Source organism: Pelophylax lessonae (genome assembly GCF_965119305.1).
Source record: "Pelophylax lessonae genome assembly, chromosome: 9".
Taxonomy (NCBI): Eukaryota; Metazoa; Chordata; class Amphibia; order Anura; family Ranidae; genus Pelophylax; species Pelophylax lessonae.
Genome location: NC_138776.1, coordinates 140,166,671 through 140,190,767, shown reverse-complemented (window position 1 = coordinate 140,190,767; position 24,097 = coordinate 140,166,671). Strand labels below are relative to the sequence as shown.

Below are 24,097 nucleotides of genomic sequence, written 5' to 3'. Positions count from 1 at the left end.
TCATTCTATTTGTTCCTCCCAATACCTCCTACTCTTTAGCTCCTTCGTTACCTCCTCTCATGCTCGCCTCCAGGACTTCTTCTTCTTAAACCTCTGCTATCCTATGGAACTCCCTACCCCAATCTGTCTATCTCCTACTCTGCCCACTGTTAGACGGTCCCTGAAAACTTTTCTCTTCAGAGAAACCTATCCTGCTTCCACCTAACAACTGTACTTTTATCTTCTCCATCAGCTCATCCCCCCACAGTTATTACTTTTTGTATCACTTGACCCTCCCTTTAGATTGTAAGCTCTAATGAGCAGGGCCTTCTGATTCCTTCTGTATTAAATTTATTGTAACTCTACCCTTTGCCCTCATGTTGTAAAGTACTGTGCAAACTGTTGGAACGAATATTAATCCTGTATTATAATAATGATCCCTAACTGTTTGGTGACGTAGAGCTGTATACAGTATATTATAAACTGTATACAATCCCCTATGAATATACTGAAAAAAAAAACCCCATAGGTAGTCAGACAGGTTTTTGTACAATCTAGTTGAGTTTACCAACAGTTGTGTAATATGATCAGATTGTACCGTGTTAAGCCAAATTGGAGTATCCTGACATGGGATAGAAGGTGAATATAGCACTCTCTGGCTACTATGCAAATATTTTCTACAAAAACATCTTGCTGCTTTTGCACTTTTTTTTGTTACAAAAAAACTTCTGATTGGAACTAAAGCTGTGCGGTGCAAAATAACATAATATATGTTCTAGCCAGAAGAAGCATCAGCGGGTTTCTCTGTTGTTTGAGGACGACGAAAACAGTGAAGAGCCTTTATTTTCATCAGCAGGCAGCTCCGCTAAATCCACAGGCCAAACTTTGGTAAGTGACAGGCAGCAGGGATAAAAGGAACTGTATTTTCTTTTTCTCTACAGGAAATTACATGGCTGAATTGGGAATTGCTGTGAGAACCACAGAAAAGATATATTAATGCAGGACGACGCTACCTGTTACTGACTCCCATTGAGAGGTCCAATTCCTTGCTTAACTAAAAGCCCTGACATGCTTTTCCTATAACAATGAATTCAGCGGTCAATCAAAGATTATGTAAAATGACCTAGAAGCAAATTAGCAAAACAAAGTATATTAACCTGTTTTTTTTTTTCGTTTTAACATGGTCCCCGTGGATTTTAATGCTTTTGTCTCACCAATGCTTTAAGGCCATTGATCTTTCAATCACAAATTGAACAATAAAAGTCCAGTCTATACCTCCTGGAAGTCTTTATATGTTACTTATTTCCTGCCATTACCACTTAACTGTATTCATTTCGCTGCCCTTCATAACTTTTTGCATGGAAGGTTTTTGAAGAAAAAAAAACACCTTAAAGGGATACTAAAGTTAAAAACACCAAACATGTCATACTTCCATTCCCTGTGCAGTGGTTTTGCACAGAGCAGCTGAGATCCTCCTCATCTCCGGCTCTCTTTGCCCCTCCTTCCTGTTGAGTGCCCCCACAGCAAACGGCTTGCTGTGGGGGCACCAGAGCTGAGCCACAGCTCCCAGTGTCCATGCAGATACAGAGTTGTGGTCTGGTCCAGCCCCCTTCCTTTCCTCATTGGCTGGCTGACTTTGATAGCAGCGGGAGCCAATGCCGCCATGCTCCTGTTTCAGCCAATGAGGAGGGGAGTCCTGTGCAGCCGAGACACTCCTCCAAAATCGCTGAATCTAGATGGGGCTCAGGTAAGTATTTGAGGGGGGGACTGCTTCACACAGAAGGCTTTTTATCTTAATGCATTAGGATATAAAACCTTCTGACTTTACAATCACTTTGAGGCCCCTTTCACATAGGCGCCTCCGCTTGCTCAGCAGGGGATCGCTCCACTAATCTCCACTGAGCAGGCAGATGGTAGGTCCTGTACGCCATGCTGTGCAGAGTGGACACAGACACAGTCCTGTTGTCCTCTGTGGGGAAATTGGATGGAAATGGACTGCTTGTCCGTTTGTATCTGATCCTGTCCAATCCACCATCCATCTGGATTTTGTGGGCAGGATAGGATCAGATAGCAGCGGATGTGTATCCGCTGATATCCGCCGCTCCATAGGGGAGACTGTAAGGTCCACCTGAAAAACTGACAGACGGGCCTGATCAGACCGCCCTTGTGAAATGGCCCTAAATCGGTTTAGCACTAACGTGGACTACAATCCACATTGATAATGGAGTACATTAGCATGGATAATGGAATACCCTACTCAACCATAAATATGTAGCAGACGTCTCAAGCTGATAAAAAAACTAGGCAACTGCACTTAACTAATTCAGACCTTGTTATATGTTATGCATGTAACATACAACAAAGTCTGAATTAGTTAAGCGGTTGCATAGTTGTTTTTCATTACTATCCATAAAAGGTTATAGCAACTGCTGCTACACCCGTTTCTCTATCGCTCATTGACAGACGTAGTCTTCTTGATTCTCAAGAGCTGGGTTATGTTGTCTCCGCAGGAGTAGGACTAGGCAGAAAGACAAAACGTTCTGGCTCCACCTTAGGGGCAGTCCCTGAGGGTATATCCTCCCTCTCTCTGCTACAGGGAATCAGTTTTTTTCTGTCTAGTCAGGAGTAAGGACCTAAGTTCCTTGCTGGGATCTTTTGGTCCTGGCAAGACTTTTTTTCTTTAAGAAAAAGACATTTTTTTAGGTAGTTTTCTCCAGTGTTTTTTCCTGTGAGATCTTCAAGCAAAAAATGCCGGACTGGGCGACACTTGTGGTCACCCCAGCCGGCCTACGAGCGCGCGCAGACCATGGCATTGCGCTTGGTCGGCCGCGACATATTCAAGTAAGTATGCGGGGCCGGGCGACGGGCTGGATGTTGAGATCCAGTGGTCACCCCGGTTTCTGCCTACGAGCGCGTGCAGACCAGAGCTCCGCGCTGGGTCGGCCGCGACGGAGTCCCAGTGAAGGGACTGACTTTGCGAGTTAAAAGTCTCGCTTGGACGCCAGGTACCAGAGAGTCAAGGCGTCCGGAGTGGTCCACAAACCCCCACCCCGGTAGAGAGGGTATTGTGAAGAGAGGGTGCCTGTCGGTTCGGTATGGTGAGTAAACGTTCCCTTTTTTCCTCGTTATGAGGCAGTATGTATTATGGGCCCCTCCATATATGGTCAGTATATATCTGATACTTACAAGTCCCCCTTGTAATACAGCATGTGTTTGTGGGAAGTGGACTTGGTTTAAGAGCTAACACTCTACCCAGCAGACTGTAACATTACAGCAGACATAGGTGGTATAATCCTACCTTATGTGTAGTGTATCTTCTGTAGATCCATATATCGCCTCTTAGCAGAGATGCAGGTGGATGTGCTGGGAAAACGATTTTGGCGGTCCGCCGCCATTTTGCCGTAGACCGAATGCATGTATGTCCTCAGGTCACGCCGGCCGCCATGTTTTTGGAGTCTTATGTCTCTTCTATGGGGGCGGCCATGTTTTGTGAGCCCAGCTACCTCGTGGAGAGCTGGGAACGCCGGAAGGCGTACACAGGGGGTGGAGCCACGCCTTCTACCCGGGAAAAAGCAAACAGCTCCTTCCAGTCTGTGTAAGACAGACGCTGACTGCAGTTGGTTGGAAACTGCACTGCATCGGTTGGTGAGCCTTGGGGGTCCCTCTCTCTCTCTGTGGGATCGAGAAGCAGGTACTCTGAGGGGCGCTATTGCGCTAGGGGGAGACACACAAAAAAAAAAAAAAAAAAAGTTTTTTTGTTTTGCTGGCAAAGGTGTCCTGTATTAACATGGACCCTGCCACTCATGTATCTCCTCCGGATCCCCTCGAGGGGTCTGCGGGATCCTCCAGCACCCCATTGACAATTGAATCATTGTCAGCTATTATGGAAACTTTTGTGTCCCGGGTGGAAGTGGCTTGTCAGGGACAGGGCGCAAGAAAGCGACCCCCGCCTAACCCCTTATTATCTGAAACCTCGGATTCAGACTCTGAGCCTATTTCTGCAGTTGCAGGTACTTCATCTGGGATTGGTGTCTCGGGTCCTGTCTCTTCAGACAGTGAGGAGGATGTTTCGGCATCCGCCATAGCCCGAGAGGAAGCGTTGGTAAACGCACTCATTGTATCTGTTCAAGAGACCTTAAGGTTACAGGGTATTCCATCGGAAATAGCTGAAACTGAAATCCCTTTTGGGACTAAAAAACGCATCAAAGTGGCGAAGGTTTTTCCATTGCCCAAATGTTTTGGCAATCCAATCGAAGAAGAATGGCGTCTGCCAAAACGCACTTTTACTATTTCTAAACGCATTGACAGGCGTTATCCGTTTGAGGAAACCCTCATTAAGAAATGGACAGAACCACCTGTGGTGGATTCACCAATTGCTAGATTGAATAAAGCCACGGTTATTCCTTTAGAAGACGCTCCGTCTTTTAAGGATCCAGTGGATCGCAAGATAGAAGCTATGTCTCGCACCATGTTTTCCTTGATTGGATCAGCTTTCAGACCTATAATAGCTATTGGTCTGGTTTCGCAGGCTGTAACTGAATGGACCAAGTGGTTACGCCGGGACTTAGAAGAGGTCCCTCAGGCGGTATCAGATTTGTTGGAACAAATGATACAGGGGTTACAGTTTGTGTGTGATGCGGCGTTAGACGCCACTCCATTATTGGCGCGAGCATCAGTCTCAGCAGTGGTTCTCAGGCGTACACTGTGGCTAAAAGGTTGGTTAGCCGACCAAGGTTCCAAAAAAGCATTGGCTAATATCCCCTTTTCAGGAGAGCGTCTATTTGGAGCCAACTTAGATGAGATCATTAAGGATCTCACGGGTGGAAAGAGCACCTTTTTACCGCAAAATTTTAAAGGTAGAGGAACTCGTCAAAGACGAGGGCCTTCTTTTTCTGCTCACAAGAGGTTTTTTCGTCCCGCGGGTGAAAAAACTAAGTCCTCCAAAGCTCCTGCAGGAGGCGTCAGGGGTCGTTGGTCGGGCAAGCAAAAGCCCGCCCCCTCCAGACCTGAAGATAAACCATCCAAAGCCTGAAGGTGCGCCCCCACCCATAACTGGGGTGGGGGGACGTCTTCGCCGGTTCCCGGATCCATGGCTTTCCAGAATCCCGGACAAATGGGTTTGCGAAGTCATAAGGTCAGGGTACAAGATCGAGTTTCGATCTCTCCCACCGGCGCGATTCTTCCCTTCCAATATCCGACTATCCTCAGATCGTTTAGAAGATCTGCGGAGAGCAGTCACAGATTTACTACAACAAGGAGTGGTAGTCCACGTTCCTTGGACAGAACGGTTTCAAGGGTTTTATTCAAACCTGTTTACAATACCCAGGAAAGAGGGCAAAGTGCGTCCAATTCTGGACTTAAGAGCACTCAATTCTTTCGTCAACATAAGAAGATTCAGAATGGAGTCCATTCGCACGGTAGCAGCCTTCCTGCATCCAGGGGATGTCCTAGCGTCCATAGACATCAAGGACGCCTATCTTCACATTCCCATTTTCGCAGGACATCAGCGGTTTCTACGCTTTTCCGTAGAGGAGAACCACTATCAGTTTGTGGCGTTACCTTTCGGTCTCGCCACGGCTCCGCGGGTCTTCACAAAGGTGTTGGCCCCAATGTTGGCACTTCTGCGCCAAAGAGGTATATCGATCCTTGGTTACCTAGACGATCTTCTGCTTCATGCAGAGTCTCCTCAGACCTTGCTACAAAACATAGAAATTACTATGATTTCTTTACAGGAATTTGGGTGGCTGGTGAACCAGCAAAAGTCATTTCTGGTTCCCACCCAGAGGCTCGAATATCTGGGTCTAATTCTAGACACAGTCAGGACAAGAGTTTTTCTTCCGGTAGGGAAACTCCGAAAGATTCAATCAGCAGTCCAGTTGTTACTGTCCAACAGCTGGTCTTCCCTTCGGACTTGCATGAGGGTTCTGGGGTTGATGGTGGCTTCATTCGAAGCAGTCCCATTTGCCCAGTCCCATACCCGAATTCTTCAGCAAGAGATTCTTCTCAGATGGAATAGGAATCCGGAATCCCTGGACAATCGGATCCGATTGAGCAAACAGACCAGAGAGTCTCTGGTCTGGTGGCTTCGGTCTCCGATGCTCAGCCAGGGAAAGTCATTTCTGCCAATATATTGGACGATAGTGACCACGGATGCCAGTCTATCCGGATGGGGAGGAATTCTCGGTCAGTTATCTGTCCAGGGACTTTGGTCCCCGGAAGAATCCAGGTTACCGATAAATGTATTGGAACTGAGAGCGATCAGACTTTGTCTGATTCACTGGACCGAGCAGCTCCAGGGCAGCCCGGTTCGGATCCAGTCGGACAATGCCACGGCCGTGGCTTATGTCAATCACCAGGGGGGCACCAAGAGTGTCCGAGCGGCCAAAGAAGTGGCTTGCATTCTTCGCTGGGCGGAACGATTTGTTCCAGCAATCTCTGCGGTGTTCATTCCGGGGGTGGAGAATTGGCAGGCAGATTATCTCAGCCGTCAGACCCTGGATCAGGGGGAATGGTCCCTCCATCCAGACGTTTTCCACCAGTTGTGCCTACGGTGGGGCACCCCGGATGTGGATCTGTTGGCATCACGATTCAACAGGAAAGTTCAGAGATTCGAGGCTCGCTCCCGCGATCCTTTAGCAGAAACCGCAGACGCACTGATCGCCCCGTGGGGGCAATACCAGCTAATATATGCCTTCCCTCCTCTCGCGTTACTGCCAAGACTTCTTCGCAGGATAGAGGAGGAAGGAATTCCAGTAATCCTGGTAGCTCCGGACTGGCCTCGTCGAGCTTGGTACGCCGACATGGTCAGACTGGTGGCGGACGTCCCGTGGAGACTTCCTCTCAGGGAGGATCTACTGTCTCAGGGACCGATCTTCCATCCTGCTTTACGATCGCTGGCTTTAACGGCCTGGCTATTGAGACCCAGGTGCTGAAGGACAAAGGTTTGTCAGCTTCAGTTATTCCTACTCTAGTTGAAGCAAGGAAAGCGACTTCCAGAAAGATTTATCATCGCACATGGAAGTCCTACATTGCATGGTGTGAACCTTTGGGGTTCCGTCCTCGGTCTTATTCGATTAGTCGAATATTGGCTTTTCTGCAACAAGGGGTTGAGCAGAAACTGGCCTTGAGTACTATCAAGGGTCAGGTCTCAGCATTAGCCATCTTCTTTCAGAAGCCTTTGGCTACTCATTCCTTGGTGCGGAATTTCATCCAGGGGGTGCGACATCTGGCTCCGCCAGTGCACGCGCCGTTACCCCCCTGGGATGTTAGTTTAGTGTTGTCGGTTCTTCAGAAACCTCCCTTTGAAGATATTAGGGAGATTCCTCTACCTACGTTGTCCCAGAAGGTGGCCTTCTTGGTGGCTATTACTTCTGCACGCAGGGTGTCAGAACTGGCCGCATTATCTTGTCGTTCACCATATCTGGTGGTTCATAGAGATAAGGTGGTTCTTCGTCCGAATCCATCCTTCCTACCAAAAGTGGTTTCAGAATTTCATCTGAATGAAGAAATTGTATTACCTTCCCTGTGTCCTAAGCCCAGTCATCCTCGGGAGTTTGCTTTACACTCCTTGGATGTGGTCCGGGCGATCAGGGTATACTTGAAAACGACAGACTCGTTTCGCAAGACGGATTCACTTTTTGTGATCCCAGATGGACCCAAAAAGGGGTTGCCTGCATCTGCCGCGACCATTTCCAGATGGATCAGACAGACGGTAGTACAGGCTTATTCTATTAAGGGTCGGGAGCCCCCGTTCCCTGTTAAGGCGCACTCCACTCGGGCACTTAGTGCGTCATGGGCCTTTCGCCATCAGGCGTCAGTGGTCCAGGTGTGCAAGGCGGCTACCTGGTCGTCGGTGCATACCTTTACTAAACATTATAAAGTTGATGTAATGGCATCGTCTGATGCCTCGTTTGGCCGCAAGGTTTTGCAGGCCGCAATTTGAGGAGACCAGTGGTCTACCTCGAGGGTTTTTTCCGTTGGAAAATTTTTCTTTAGTCTCATTCTTTGTTTATAATGAGCCTTTAAAACTTCTAGTTTGGCACCGGTTGGGCCTTCTAGATTGGATTTGATTTTGTCAATCCCACCCCTCATTTGTGGCACTGCTTCTGGATGTCCCAGCTCTTGAGAATCAAGAAGACTACGTCTGTCAATGAGCGATAGAGAAAAATGGATTTTTGTAAGATCTTACCGTAAAATCCTTTTCTCTTAAGCTCATTGACAGACGTAGTACCCGCCCCTCTATCATTGAGTTGGGTTGGGTTAAATTCTCTGTACTGCTTTAAAACAGAACTGATTCCCTGTAGCAGAGAGAGGGAGGATATACCCTCAGGGACTGCCCCTAAGGTGGAGCCAGAACGTTTTGTCTTTCTGCCTAGTCCTACTCCTGCGGAGACAACATAACCCAGCTCTTGAGAATCAAGAAGACTACGTCTGTCAATGAGCTTAAGAGAAAAGGATTTTACGGTAAGATCTTACAAAAATCCATTTTTTTGTCTGTGGCGCAAGATTTGTTTATATAATTTTAGAAGTAGTTAGGAGTGATCCTTTAAACCTATGAACCACTCTTCATATAACTGTTAATAGCTTTCATTTGATTTTGTTGGTTATTGTTGTATTTGCCTATGTAGCACCAACATATTCCTTATTGCTGTGAAACATTGACATCAGTCCATGTCCCCAGTAGAGCTTACAACCTTACTGGCTCTATTTTGTTCATAGTTACTCTATAAGCAATTTAAATAGAAGCTGGTTATGTTACTGGTTTATTTTTGGACTGTAATACCCACACTACATAGAGGATATACAAACTCAGTTATCAGTGACGTAGACTGCCATGCCCATATTTTTTTTATATTAAAATGTTATTTTTAGTCCTGACCATAACAAAGGAAATGTGAAAAAACGACTATAGTTACGCTTTAATGCAGGGATCCTCAAACTACAGCCCTCCAGCTGTTGCGGAACTAGACAAACCATGAGGCATTTTAAAACTCTGACATTCACAGACATGACAAGGCATGATGGGAATTGTAGTTCCTGAACAACTGGAGGGCCATAGTTTGAAGACCCCTGCTTTAATGCATTAAATTCCGCTAAATAAAAACTTTGGTTGATATGCATAACTTTTGTGTTTTGTGATCTTTTTCCTATATTGTCTTGTATAAGGAACATACAAAAACAACTCCTGCGAAAGTAGATACAGAGAAGGTATCCTTGTTTGATGACATACATAAAAAACCACCAGTGTCTAAGGCTCCCGTTCCAGCTTTTGAGGATACAGCGCCACCTGCAGTGCAAAAGGATAATACTGTAAGATGTTTTCAAGTTATGTTAAAGCTAAGCAAAATACTTTAACCACTTCAGCTCCGAAAGGTTTAAGCCCTTTCCTGACCAGGACATGATTTGCAATACGGCTCTGCGTTACTTTAACTGACAGTTGCGCGGTACCCAAATAAAATGTCGGGATGTCCTTTTTTTTTCCCCCTACAAATGGAGCCTTTTTTTTTTTTTTTTTGGGTGGTATTTGATGCTCTGCAGTTTTTATTTTTTGCACTATAAACAAAAGACTGACAATTTTTTGGAAAAAAAAAAAAAAAATTTTTTACTTTCTGCTATAAAACACATCCAATAAAAAAAATGTAAAAAAAATCTAAGTTCTTCATCAATTTAGGCAAATGTGTATTCTGCTACATGTTTTTGGTATAAAAAAAATCCCAATAAGCGTATATTGATTGGTTTGCGCGATAACAGTAATCAGTGCTAAAATGAATGCACTGTCACTGTACTAAATGCAGGAAAGGGGTTAACATCAGGGTCGATTCATGGATTAAAGGTATTCCCTGGGAGTGCTTTCTTACTGTGTGGGGGATGGTTGCACTGTAGGAAGACCGAGATCTGTTTTCCTCCATAGCAGAAACACAAGATCTCATCTTCCTTACTAGCAGAAAGGCGATCTGCCTTGTTTATATAGGCAGACCGCCGTTCTGCCCCTCTCCGAACGATTGCCCAGTTACTGGCGGACATTGGGTCTTCCAGACTCTCTGATTAGCTCCCGCTGTTTCCAATCACAGTGGGAGCGGGTCCTCGGTGGCGCGCGGGCACCCTTGAGACCAGGAAAAAGGTACGTGATTTTGCACTTAAGGCACGCCCTGCCACAGTATATTTACGTGGGGCGGTCCCACGAATAGGCTTTTTCGACATTGACAGTAGTTTTATCTATTTTCTTAAAAGGAATGCTCATATTTTATTCCTGCAAATTGATGTAAACTTTAAGTGCTGTTATGTCTGAAATTTCTTTTCGATTTCCTTACGTAGGTAAAATCAGTTTCAGTGAAAGAGTCCGATGATTTGTTTGCAGATACACCACCAACTCTTAAACATCCAAAGCCTAAGAGCACTAATGTGCTAAGTCTCTTTGGAGACAGGGATGATGAGGATATGGAAGATCAGCTGTCAACCAGTGCTTCTTCGAAAGATTCTGAAAGGGTAACTCCATTTCACACTTAAAGTGGTTGTAAAGCTTTTTTTTTTTTAAAAAAAAAAAAAAAGGATTATGCTTGCTACTCTGTGCAATAGAAATACACATAGCCACCTCAAACCTCCACTTGGGGCCTCCACTGGCACTCCTGGCTATTCCCCTCGGAGTGTCCCTATAGAAAGCCAATTCCTATGTGGGCAGTCATGCAGGCTTGCTCTCAAGCCTCGCTGTCTGCATTTATTGACACAGACAGCAGGACTCGGCCCTGCTCCCTCGTCACTGGCTTTGGTTGACAACAGTGGGAGCCATTGGCTTCTTCCGCTTCAGGAAAACCTGTGAGACCAGGAAGTGAAGGGAGAGAATAGCTGTAGATGGGCAGAGCACTAGATGGAATGACGGCTCAGGTAAATGTAAGGGGATACTGATGCCTAAACATTTTTTACTCTAATGCAAGGAATGCATTAACCACTTCAATACAGGGCACTTTCACCCCCTTCCTGCCCAGATCAATTTTCAGCTTTGAATACTCTTTTACTTTGAATGATAATTACTCATGCAACACTGTGACCAAACTAAATTTTTATCATTTTTTTTCACACAGAGCTTTCTTTTAGTGGTATTTTATCACCACTGGGTTTTTTATTTTTTGCGATATAAGTGAAAAAAGAGCAAAAATTTTGGGGGGAAAAAACGCGTTTTTTTTTTTTTTTTTAACATTTTAATTATTCTTATATTATAAAGTCATTTTTGTTCAAAAATTTGGGGCACAATTTATACTGCTACATTTCTTTGGTAAAAATAACCCAAATTAGTGGATATTTAGTCTGTGTGAAAGTTAGTCTACATACAAGCTATGTTGCCAATCATTAAAAATTGATCACACCTGATGGCCTATTTCATTTCTCGAGGCCCTGAAATGTCAAGGAAGTACAAATACCCCCAAATGACCCATTTTTGGAAAGTATACATTCCTAGGTATTTAGTAGGATGCATTGTGAGTTTTTTGAAGTTGTAAATTTTTCCCACAATACTTGGCAAAATAAAGAAATATCTTTTTTTTTTTTTTTCCTCACACACAGCATATGCATACTTGCAATTACACCCCAAAATACATTCTGCTACTCCGGAGTATGGCGATACCACATGTGTGAACTTTTTCACAGCCTGGCCACATAGAGGCTCAACGTGCAAGGAGCACCATCTGGTGTTCTAGGAGCATAAATTACACATATAACGGCCTGTCACATTTTCGAAGGCCCCAGAGCACAAGGACAGTGGTATCACCCACAAAATGACCCCATTTTGGAAATCAAACACCCCAACGTATATTCTTTGAGGAATTATGAGTCTTTTGAACATGTCATTTTTTTTTTCCATACGTTTTTGTAAAATGTGGAAAGAAAATGAAATTTTTTTTTTTTTTTTTTACACAAGTTGTCAATTCATAAGATATTTCTAAAACATAGTATGTGCATAGCAAAATTACACCCAAAAGTCATTCTGCTACTCCTTAGTATGGTGATACCACATGTGTGAGACTTTTACACAGCCTGGCCACATACAGAGGCCCAACATCCAAGTAGCACCTTCAGGCATTCTAGGAGGATACATTTACATATCTAATTTAATTCCTACCTATCACACTTTTGAAGGCCCTGGAGCACCAGGACAATGGAAACGCTCACAAAATACCCCATTTTGGAAAGCAGACACCCCAACGTATAATCTATGAGGCATGGGCTGCCGAGAGGTACTCGGGTACTCTGATGGGCTGCCGAGAGGTACTCGGGTACTCTGATGGGCTGCCGAGAGGTACTCGGGTACTCTGATGGGCTGCCGAGAGGTACTCGGGTACTCTGATGAGCTGCCGAGAGGTACTCGGGTACTGTCCATTTCCATTTGTGCCAAATCTGTTCCTTTTTTGTAACGTTGTTATGTTTGTATGCAATGTCCTTTAATGATCCTTTAATGATGTCATTGCTGAAAGAAAGAACACACTTGTAAACACCTAAGACATTGAGTAACACCGTTTCCTTTTAATTGCTAGGTCTCCACTGAGAAAAACACACAGGCGAGGAGTACACGTGTGTTCCAAGATGAGGAACTTCTCTTCAGTCAGGAGCTACAAAAAGATAATGATCCAGACGTAGACCTCTTTGCCAGTACTAGTAAGAAATCTGTAAGTTCTGATCCTATTATTTCTGTTAAAATTGGATCCGAAGTTTAGTTTACTTTTTCTTCTTTCTTCTTTCTTTCTTCTTATGTATTATATACATTTTAAGTTGTATAACTATATGAATGTAACTTAAAATTGGGGTTCTGTAAGAAAGCCTAAACTGTGCTTAAGTATCTGGGTCTGCTGTAGCCAATATGGGGTGTTTCCCACTCATATTAGACATTTTAGAATTTTAGACATATAAGATCTGACACGTCCCACCAGGTTCTACTTGTAAAACATATTTTGTTTGGCTGGTTATATCATTGATTGGAGCCTCTAGTGATTTATTACTCCTTATTTCCTCTACTCTATTAAAGTAGAATTCCAGGCTAATCCTTACTAGTCCTAAAAATGTTCCCTCCTTGTCTCCTAACACCTACGCTGACTAATCTATGTAAGAAAGATGTATATACTTACCTATGTTCAGCCCACTCCAGTCCATTCTCTAGACCACTGTAACCAGACCACAGCAGTCTAAAAATAAGTAAGTATAAACATTTTTAGTACACAGGTTTAGTCTGCATAGGTGTTAGAAGGGGGAGGAAGCATTTTTAAGATTAGTTGGGTTTATCCTTGAATTCTGTTTTTAATGAAGAAATTCTTTGGTACTAGGCAAAGGTAACTAAAGTAAAGGTAAAATTAAAATTTTTAAAGTGTTTCTTAAGGCTAAAGATTTTTCTTTTACATTTATGCATATCCAGTGTTTGCTTTAGGACCAGACAGGTTCATTTTAATTTTTCGAAGTAATAGAATAGTAATATCTGTAAACAATTAATTATTAGGACCAAATCCTTATAAATCCTAATTTGCGATTACCTTAGTTGGCAGATTCCCATTATTATTGGCCACTTCTTAGCCATTTCCCTTTTGGATTAGCAATAACTGTTACTAATTTATGGTTTTTATATTACAGACTGAGAAACTAAGTGCTGCTAAACCACCAGATGGATTAGGATTGTTTGGAGACGAGGATGAAGATGATCTCTTTAGTGCTGTAAAGCATTCGGTAATAAGATTAACATTGTGCAGTATAGCTAATATGAATGAACAAAGACCGACAAACAAAAGGAACAAAACTGTTTACTGGAAGTGCTTAAAAAGTGTTGGCTGGAGTGTATCTAAATCTGCTAACACTCTGCTCCCCCTGGGGGGAGCGATTTCAGTCTGGGGACTGACAATGCTTCTGTCCAAATGTGCCCTCTTTGCTCCTTCATCCAGTTCCACTCTAATACAGGGAATGTGCTACTGGCCAGATCACTGGGGGTGAAGACAGGGAAAAAAGTGTAAAAAAACAAAACGAATGAAGCCTTCAGATCTAAGAATTTGGAAGCTGCAATATAAAACATTTTTGGTTTAATGTTTAATACTGCTTTCAAAGTTCTTCTTTAATTGGGTTTTATCTGTCTGTTTGGGTGTAGTGGAAGGCACTGTAGCATGCATGAAAACAAAGAATATACTGATATCTTTAGTGTGCTTCCCCCTGATCTGACAGCAGAGAAATTGATTGAAAGTGAAACCTTACTGTAATATATTATGGGGTGTCACTTATATCTCTAAATAGAACAAACCTGTCTGGCTTTGTATTAACGGAAGTTTTCTAAATGTACAGATTTGGATTTTACCATTTAAGTAATCAACAAATAATAATGAAATTTTAAAGGAGTGCTACAGGTGAATCTCAAAAAAATTATAATATCAGACACTTAGTTTATTTCAGAAATTCAATTGAAACTTATATTTAAATCTCTATTGTTCATTAGTGAACGCAGTCCTCTGATGCAGATCAGTAGGGTTATACTGCCCCCTACAGGAGTAAGACACTAGGCATAAAAAAAAGTTCTGGCTACGCCTATGGGCAGTCCCAGAGGGGCCCTCCAGGGCTGGATGAGGTGGTAGGGCTGGCTGGGGGTCTCCGTGGGGGGTTTGATTGCTGAGCAGGGCCGCAATTTCGTTGTAGCCTTTGTCTGAAGTTATGGAGGCGACCCTCTTGGGGGGGGGGGGGGGGTTTCAGCCATTTTGCGGTGGATTTTTGCTGGGAAGGCCCGTGGGTGTGCCTGGAGGCGTTTTTTCGGGGGAGGAGCCCCTCTCTTCAGCCCGGGAAGCTTCTGGCTCAGGTTTCCTTTTCTGAGCCACCGCTGACACGTGCAGACCTGAAGATTGCTGCTTTCCAAGGACTGTGAGTTGCTGGGGGCTTATTCTCTCTCTCTCTCTCTGCGGGCCTGACCTCCGGGAGCGCTGTGGGGATGTTCCCTTTTCATACAAAAAAAAACTTTTCTCTGTAATTTTTTTTCAAAGTTTGCTGGTGAGTCCTATTAGTGCAACATGGACCCCTCAGACCACGTGTCCCCACCTGATCCCCTCACGGAGGCCGCAGGGCCCTCCCAGGTCGCAACTGTCTACTGATGCGATTTCAGCGGTCCTGGAAGCTTTTGTGTCCCGGGTGGAGGTGGCCTTTAGAGGGCAGGGTGCGCAGAAACGACCCCCTCTCCCCTCTGTTTCGGACCCTGAGTCTGATTCAGCCACCGCAGACGCGGGTACCCTGGCCAGGTCGGGTACCCTGCGAGGTGCCTCCTCTGATAGTGAGGATGAGCTTTCTGCCTCTTCTGCTGCACAGGATAAGGCGTGGGTGGACGCACTGGTTATTTCGGTGCACGAAACCCTAGAATTGGAGGATGCGGCTGTCGTCGCTCCTGGGACGTGGGTTGCCTTCGGCACCCATAAGCCTCCGAGGGTGGAAAAGTCTTTTTCCCTTCCCCACTTATTTTGCTGGCCTACTCGCCAAAGAATGGGAGCAGTGGACACGTTCTCCGGGGTGTCTAGGCTGTTTACCAGGCGCTACTCTTTTGAGGAGTCTCTGGTGAAGAAGTGGTTGGTGCCACCTAAGGTGGATCCCCCGGTCTCCAGATTTAACAAGGCTACCGTGATTCCAGTGGAAGATTCCCCGTCCTTTAAGGACCCAGAGGATAGGAAGGCTGAGGCTGTGGCCCGCAACATGTACGCTATGGCGGGGACTGCGCTACGGCCTGCCTTTGCTTCGCCGTGATGTGGAGGGCCAGCCTGTCCCTCCTGAATTTGGGGAACTCTAGGACCAGATGGTGCAGGCGCTGCAGTATGCTTGTGATGCTGCACTGGACATTGCTTCCCTTTTGGGTAGTCTGTCGTTTTCAGCGGTGGTCATGAAGCGTAAGCTCTGGCTAAAGTGTTGGTCTGCGGATCAGGCTTCTAAGAAGGCCTTGACGGAACTACCCTTTAAGGGAGACCGTCTGTTTGGGGCTACCCTGGACAACATTATTAAAGGTGTAAGAGTACCTTACACCTTACGGGGGGTAAGAGTACCTTTCTCCCGCAGGCTTCCAGGGGTAAGGACTCTCGCCGTAGGCAGGGCCCGTCCTTTTCGGCTCACAGAAAGTATTCTTGTCCTTCAGAGGCAGCCGATAAGGCTAAGCCCTTCAAGACTCCCTCGGGTGCTTCCAAGTGTCCCTGGGCAGGGAAACAGAAGTTCATTTCCGCCAGACCTGCGGACAAGGCCCTGTCGGCCTGATGGTGCGCCCTCACCCGTGGCTGGGGTGGGGGGGACGCCTTTGCCGGTTCTCGGACGTGTGGCTGGCCCCAATCCCGGACAAATGGGTCCGGGAGATTGTGCGGTCCAGATACAAGATCAAGTTTCTAGCCCTTCCTCCGGTCAGGTTTTTCCCTTCCAATGTCCGCCTATCCCCAGATCGCTTGCGAGCGCTTTATGGGGCAGTGCAGGAATTGCTATAGCAAGGAGTGATAGTGTCTGTTCCACACGCGAAACGCTTTCACGGGTTTTATTCCACCCTGTACACGGTTCCCAAGAAGGAGGGCAAGGTGCGGCCGATCCTGGACCTAAAGACTCAGAATGTGTTTGTGCGTGCTCAAAAGTTAAAGATGGAAACTATTCGCATGGTGGTGGCCTCCCGACATCAGGGGGACTTCCTAGCCTCAATAGACATCAAGGATGCCTACCTTCACATTCCAATCTGTGCTGCTCACCAACGGTTTCTCAGTTTTCCCGTGGGAGAAGACCACTATCCGTTTGTGGCGTTACCTTTGGTCTCTCCTCCGCTCCTCGGGTCTTCACAAAAGTGTTGGCCCCGGTCCTGGCACTGTTCGGACGCTGGTGGATATCTTTCCTGGGCTACCTGGACGATGTGATTCTCCGTGCGGAGTCCCCCGCACTGCTGACGGAAAGCTCGGGGGTCACCATGCGTACTCTGGAGGAGTTCCGTTGGATCATGAACCTTCAAAATTCGTCTCTGACCCCTTCCATGAGACTGGTCTATCTGGGTCTGACTCATCCTCTGCCAGGGTGTTTCTTCCTCCGGAAAAACTCCAGAAGATCCAGTAAGAGGTTTGTTTGTTGATGTCCAACGACCGACCGGCCGTCCTTTCTGACCTGTATGAGAGTACTGGGACTGATGGTGTCCTCCTTCGAGGCGGTCCCCTTTGCTCAGTTCCACATGAGGGTTCTTCAAAGGGAAATTCTTCTCAAGTGGAACAAACACACCCCCCCCCCCCCCGGCTGATACATTCCTTTCCTCCTCAAGTTGCTGCAGAGACTTCTTCGCAGGATAGAAGCGAAAGGGATTACAGTCATTCTTATGGCTCCGGACTGGCCTTGTTGCTTGTCGCAGACGCCCCGTGGAGTCTTCCTCTCAGGGTGGATCTGCTCTCTCAGGGGCCAATCTTCCATCCTGCTTTACAGTCGCTGGCTTTGACGGCTTGGCTGTTGAAAGCCAGGTGATGAAGGACAGGGGTTTATCTGCTTGTGATTCCCACTTTGCCTTAAAGCGAGGAAGGTGACTTCCAGGAAGATTTATCATCGTACGTGGAAGTCGTACATTGCGTGGTGCAAGTCCCTTGTGACCCACCCTCGCTTCTATTCGGTGGCTCAGAACTTGGCTTTCCTTCAACGGGGAGTTGATCAAAAGTTGGCATTGTGTACTATCAAGGGTCAGGTCTCGGCCTTGGCTATTTTCTTCCAGAGGCCATTGGCCGCACATTCCCTGGTGCGTAGTTTCATCCAGGGGGTGCAACACTTGGTACCTCCGGTGCAACCTCCGCTACCGCCATGGGATCTTAATTTGGTGCTGTCGGTTCTCCAGAGGCCTCCCTTTGAGAATATTCGGGAGGTTCCCCTGCTTACCTTGTCTCCGAAGGTGGCCTTCTTGGTGGCCATCACTTCTGCGCACAGGGTGTCCGAACTGGCGGCGCTGTCCTGTCGTTCTCCCTATCTGGAGGTTCACAGGGACAAGGTTGTACTTCGGACAGATCCATCCTTCCTGCCAAAGGTGGTTTTAATTTTTAACTTAAATGAGGACATCTTGTTACCTTCCTTATGTCCTAAGCCAAAACATCCTAAGGAATTTGCCCTGCATACCCTGGATGTTGTTCGGACGCTCAAGGTGTATTCTACTGAGTCTTTTCGCAAGTCTGACTCTCTCTTTGTGCTCACCGATGGCCCAAAAATGACTCCCTGCGTCTGCTGCGACTATTTCCAGATGGATCAGACAGACAGTAGTGCAGGCTTATTCCATTAGGGGTCGGGTTCCACCCTTCCCTGTCAAGGCGCACTCTACTCGGGCGCTCAGTGCTTCTTGGGCTTTTCGCCATCAGGCGCCTGTGCTTCAGGTGTGCAAGGCGGCAACTTGGTTGTCTGTTCACACCTTTACCAAATTTTATAAGGTGGATGTGATGGCATCTGCGGATGCCTCCTTTGGCCGCAAGGTTTTGCAGGCTGTGGTTTAGGGGGCCTCTTTGCCTTCCTTGAGGGTGATTTTTCTGTTTGTTTTCAGGTAGACCTCATCTGATTGTTCTGAGGTGTCCTGTGTTGCCTGGTTGGCCATGTTGGCCTTGGGGGACTGTTTTCTCTTTTTTCTGGTTTCCACCCCTCATTTTGGTACTGCTTTGGGGACGTCCCTACTGATATGCATCAATGAACGATAGAGAAAACTGGATTTTTGACTTACCGTAAAATCCTTTTCTCTTAGGTTCATTGACGGACGCAGTACCCGCCCCTCTAATTTTTTGAGTGGGTTGGTGTGCTTTTCTCTGACACTGCTTTGATACAAATTTGACATCCTATGCAGGAAGAGAGAGGGTATACCCCCAGGGACTGCGCATAGGCGTAGCCAAAAAAATTTCTGCCTAGTGTCCTACTCCTGTAGGGGGCGGTATTACCTACTGATATGCATTAGAAGACTGCATCTGTCAATGAACCTAAGGGAAAAGGATTTTACAGTAAGTCAACAATCCAGTTATTCACTGTTAGGTATATTTTGCATACAAAATATCCTAAAACTTTAAAGCACAAGTCTTTTCAGATAACAATAACAAAGGGTTGAATTCTGCTTACTTTTACATTTTGTAGAAAGAAAAGAAAATCTCAATCAAAAAAGACAGTTTGGATCCATCCAAACAACCTAGCAATTTGAACGTAATAAAGGAGACGATAGTAAAGGCAGAAGGTGGAGAGGTTTGTATATTTGTATTACCTATCATTTGGGAGAGGAAAGAACATGTTGGTAATAATGTGTACACACAGTTCTTTCACATAGTGGAGCCCTTATGTAAAATACTTTTTCTCTTACGTCCTCCGACAGTCGCCGCCTCTTCATATTCGTCACATATGGGGTATTAGACTTTGCTCCGAAGGAGTAGCTAGGCAACAGAATATGTTAACAATAAAGCTTTAACATATCCCACCCTCAAGGGGTGGTCCCCTCAGTCAATACCCTCCTACTTCCTGCAACCATATCTCAGTTTTTATGTCTAGCTTGTCAGGAGTGGCTGGCTCTCTCTGTGCTGGGACTTTTTGTCCCAGACTCTTTCTTCTTTTTGATATTTTGTTTGAGTTTTCTCTCTACCTTTACTTAGCTGTTATTTTTGTCAGCATTAGTTAGTTCTTCGGACGAAGAGGATCATGCGGACTGGGTCTCGGGCTGATCCCCCTGGTCGCAGGTCGTGGGTCAGTGGCTTCCCAGTCTGCCATCGAGCGTTCAGCCAGGTAACGCTCCTGGCACAGTGAACGACCCATCCCTGTTCGGTGCAGGGATGATTGGTGAGGTGGCTACCTCACCGGACGCTGTGCGGTTTCTGAACCGCCATTGTGTGCGTCTTGAATTGCGACTCTCCCTGCCTCATGTGCAGCGGCTTGTTCGCCTGTGCGGGTTCCCCACGCCATGTGAGGTAAGTGTATCTATGTGGGGACCTGTCTGTCTGGGGGGGGTCTCAGTCTGGGACTGTGTAACCTGCCTTTAATCACACTGCTTGTCTCCCTATCTCTCGGCTGCATGCTGTGGGCTGCAAGGGGGGGGGGAGCTGTATGACACTGAGTATGTCAGGCTGGGCAGTGTGAGGAGCTGTGTGCTGTGGGGCATGTTTTTAATGGCATGTTGGGGCATATACAGCGATCGCTGCGGCGATCTAACATGTATCCATATAATGGGATAATATTGTGTGTGATTTTATGCACTGTGGAGCGGCGATTTCGGCGCCAAACGACGCCATTTTACCGGCGCCCGCTCCGGCCGCATGGTTTACATGCACGGCGGCCATTTTCTTGTAGCCTCCATAGGCTTACATAGAGCGCCCTGGCAGCATCACTTCCTCTCTCCTGGAAGCACCGATCGAGGCAGCAGCAGCAGCGGAGTCTCCTCAGGTTTTATCCTTCTATTCCTGTGTTCCATTGCCTGTATTCAGTCTGTATATTCCCTGTGGGGGTCTCATTGTGCCTGAGTGTGGTGCGGTGGGCTGCGCTTGCCGCGCTTGCTAAAAGGGGGCAGTTAACCCTTGGTTGTCTGGCATACAGGGGCAATGGATTCTCAGGAGGGCAAGTTTCCCACAGTATTGGTGGAAAGCCAGGGGACCGCTGTTTCCCCCCCAGGGGGGGATTTAGCCACTATTGTGGCTGGCCTTGCTGCACAGGTGCAAATGCTGGTGGCTGCTCAATCTACTAAACGGCCCAGAGTTGCTCTGTCCTCTGATTCTGAGGGTGAAGGTGATGGGGCTGTTCTGGCGGGGACCCCCCTATCGGGGTCCCGCTCCTCTCTTGATCTAGTGGGGTCTGAGGTAGAGGCTGAAGTTGAGGGGGTTGATAATTCTCCCCCTGGCTCGCCTGAAGAGCTTGCAATCATGGATGAGTTGATTGCTTCCATTAAGCAGACGCTACGTTTGCAGGACGAGGTGTGTCCCCCAGCTGCCTTGGCGGCTTATGGGACGCAGAGAAAACGCAGGACGCCGCAGGTTTTTCCCTGCAATGCTGATTTTCAGCGCGCTGTTAAGGACCAATGGCGCGATTTGCGCAAGCCTTTTGCGGTACCAAGTAAATTTAAGCTGCGTTATCCTTTCTCGCCTGCCACTGATGAACGGTGGTGTGTGCCTCCGCCAGTGGATCATGCTATTGCGGTTTTGAACAAAGCCACTGCGATCCCTGCAGAGGGATCCCCTGTTTTCCGTGATGCCACGGATAGGAGACTGGAGTCTCTTGCCCGTCATACTTATTCTGTTACGGGTTCTATGCTTAAGGCTCTGTTTGCTTCTCTCATGGCGGCCCAGGCGATCGCAGGTTGGACGCAGATGCTTAGGCGCGTCCTAGTGGCCGATTCGGCCTCGGCGGCGACCCTGGATATGGTGGATCAGATCCACCAGGGTGTCATGTATCTGTGTGATGCGGACCTGGACCTGATTCCGTTGGCCGCGCGTGTGCACAGCGTGGCGGTGTTGTCTCGCCGCCTGGTTTGGTTGAAATGTTGGTCGGTGGACCAATCTTCACGTAAAACCTTAGCCAATCTGCCTTATGATGGGTCTCGCCTTTTTTGGGGAGTCCCTGGATGTGTTGATTAAGGGGATTACCGGGGGTAAGAGCACTCTTTTGCCCCATTTCCCCAAGGCTAAGGGGGCTTCTGGGAAGAAGCATGCTCATTTTCGGCCCCCTCAGGGGTCCTTTCGTGCCTTTCGGCCGCACTACAAGGGCAAACCGTTCAAGGGCCAAGGCTCTCAGAAGAAGCCCTGGTCTGGGAAACAGAAGTCCGGTCAATCCGGACCTGCGGCCCATAACAGTTCGGCCTGAAGGGGCGCCCTCACCCAGTTTTGGGGTGGGGGGACGCTTGCTCGGTTTTCTTCAGCCCTGGTTGGCCCGTGTGAGGGACAGATGGGTTCTGGAAATCGTTCGATCTGGTTACAAGATCGAGTTTCTCTCTCGGCTGGAGAGCAGATTTTTTCCCTCAAATCTTCAACTGTCTCCAGAGCGCCTGCGGGATCTGCACCTGGCGGTGCGGGACCTGAGGGCTCAGGGAGTGGTGGTTCCGGTGCCTCATCGGGACAGATTTCGGGGGTTTTATTCCAATCTGTTCACCGTGCCCAGGAAGGAGGGCAAGGTTCGTCCGATTCTGGACTTGAAAGCTCTGAACCGCTCTGTGCGGGTTCGCAAGTTCCGCATGGAATCCCTGCGCTCGGTGGTGGCTGCCCTGGTTCCGGGGGAATTCATGGCCTCCATCGATTTGAAGGATGCGTACCTTCACATCCCCATATTCGAGGGTCATCAGAAGTACCTTCGATTTGCCATTGCGGAGGATCACTACCAGTTTGTGGCGTTGCCCTTTGGGCTCGCCTCGGCTCCGCGGGTCTTCACCAAGGTGCTTGCACCGGTTCTGGCATTATTGAGAGCCCAGGGCATTTCTGTCCTGGGGTATCTGGACGACATTCTGGTTCGGTCTGCGACCAGACAGGGTCTGGAGAAGGACCTGTCTGTCACAATGCAAACTCTGCAGGAGTTCGGTTGGACGATAAATGTTCCAAAGTCGACACTGAGTCCGTCGGTTCGTCTCCCCTATCTGGGAATGATACTGGACTCGGTGCAGGCGAAGGTCTTCCTGCCGGAAGTCAAACTCAGGACTCTTCAGGAGGAAGTCAGGTCCCTCAGGGACGTTCCACACTCGTCTCTGCGGACGGGTATGAGATGTCTGGGATTGATGGTCTCGGCCTTCGGGGCGATTCCTTTCGCGCAGTTTCACACGCGGGGTCTCCAAGCGGAGATCCTGTCCAGGTGGGACGGGCGACCTCAATCTCTGGATCTTCAGATCTCGTTGAGTCATCGCACCAGGGAAAACCTTCTGTGGTGGCTCCAGTCCCCGTTGGTGTCCGGGGGCAAGTCGTTTCGTCCGATCTCGTGGACGATAATCACCACGGATGCCAGCCTGTCGGGCTGGGGTGGTGTTCTGGGCGTTCTGTCCGCCCAGGGGACCTGGTCGGAGGGGGAGTCTTCCCTTCCGATCAACATTCTGGAATTGCGTGCGATAAGGCTCTGTCTTCATCGCTGGACGGACCGGCTGCAGGGCTGCCCGGTTCGGGTGCAGACGGACAATGCCACGGCGGTGGCCTACATCAACCACCAAGGGGGCACCAGGAGTGCCCGAGCGGCTCGAGAAGTGGCCGACATTCTGTCTTGGGCCGAGACTCATGTCCCGGCGATAACGGCGGTTCACATTCCGGGAGTGGAGAACTGGCAGGCGGACTATCTGAGTCGCCAGACCCTGGATCAGGGGGAATGGTCTCTCCACCCGGCTGTCTTCCAGATGTTGTGCGCGAAGTGGGGTCTTCCAGATGTGGACCTGTTCGCGTCTCGCCTCAACTACAAGGTGAAGAGGTTCGTGGCAAGGACGCGCGACCCTCGGGCAGACGCGTCGGACGCGTTAGTGGCCCCGTGGCATCAGTACAGGCTGATGTACGCGTTTCCACCGATTCTGTTGCTGTCCAGGTTCCTTCGCAGGTTGCACTCGGAACGCAGCACGGTGATTCTTGTGGCACCGGACTGGCCTCGCCGGTCCTGGTACGCAGACCTCGTGAATCTGGCGGTCGACGCTCCTTGGCGTCTGCCTCTTCGAGACGATCTACTGTCTCAAGGACCGATTTACCATCCTGCTTTACAGTCGCTGGCTTTGACGGCCTGGCTGTTGAGACCGAGGTCCTGAAGGAGAAGGGTCTCTCTCCAGAGGTCGTTCATACTTTGATCAACGCGAGGAAGTCTTCCTCGGGGAAGGTTTATTACCGTACTTGGAAGGCCTATTTTGCCTGGTGTGAGTCCAGGGGGTTTTCACCCCGCACGTACTCGGTTTCCCGTGTGCTGTCTTTCCTTCAGACGGGTGTCGATCAGCGTTTGGCGCTGGCTACGATTAAGGGTCAGGTGTCGGCGCTGGCCGTTCTGTTTCAACGTCCCGTGGCTTCCAACTCCTTGGTTGGCACTTTTATTCAGGGTGTGCGGCATCTGGTTCCTCCTAGGAGGGATCCTTTGCCCCCTTGGGCCTTGAATCTAGTTCTATCTGTGTTACAACGTGCTCCTTTTGAACAGATCAGGAAGATCTCGTTGTCTATGTTGTCCAAAAAGGTCGCCTTTTTGGTGGCGA

At 47.8% G+C, this 24,097-nt stretch overlaps 1 protein-coding gene across 1 annotated transcript in view; it reads left to right on the top strand.

Moving 5' to 3' along the window:
• The window catches only part of WASHC2C (WASH complex subunit 2C), an 87,870-nt gene that overhangs the window by 45,555 nt on the left and 18,218 nt on the right, over positions 1 to 24,097 (top strand). Inside the window, exons 20-25 of the mRNA XM_082268900.1 lie at positions 759 to 867; positions 9,145 to 9,288; positions 10,294 to 10,464; positions 12,504 to 12,635; positions 13,588 to 13,680; positions 19,066 to 19,170. Of these exons, the coding sequence (XP_082125026.1) occupies positions 759 to 867; positions 9,145 to 9,288; positions 10,294 to 10,464; positions 12,504 to 12,635; positions 13,588 to 13,680; positions 19,066 to 19,170 (754 nt within the window). The remainder of the gene's footprint in view (positions 1 to 758; positions 868 to 9,144; positions 9,289 to 10,293; positions 10,465 to 12,503; positions 12,636 to 13,587; positions 13,681 to 19,065; positions 19,171 to 24,097) is intronic.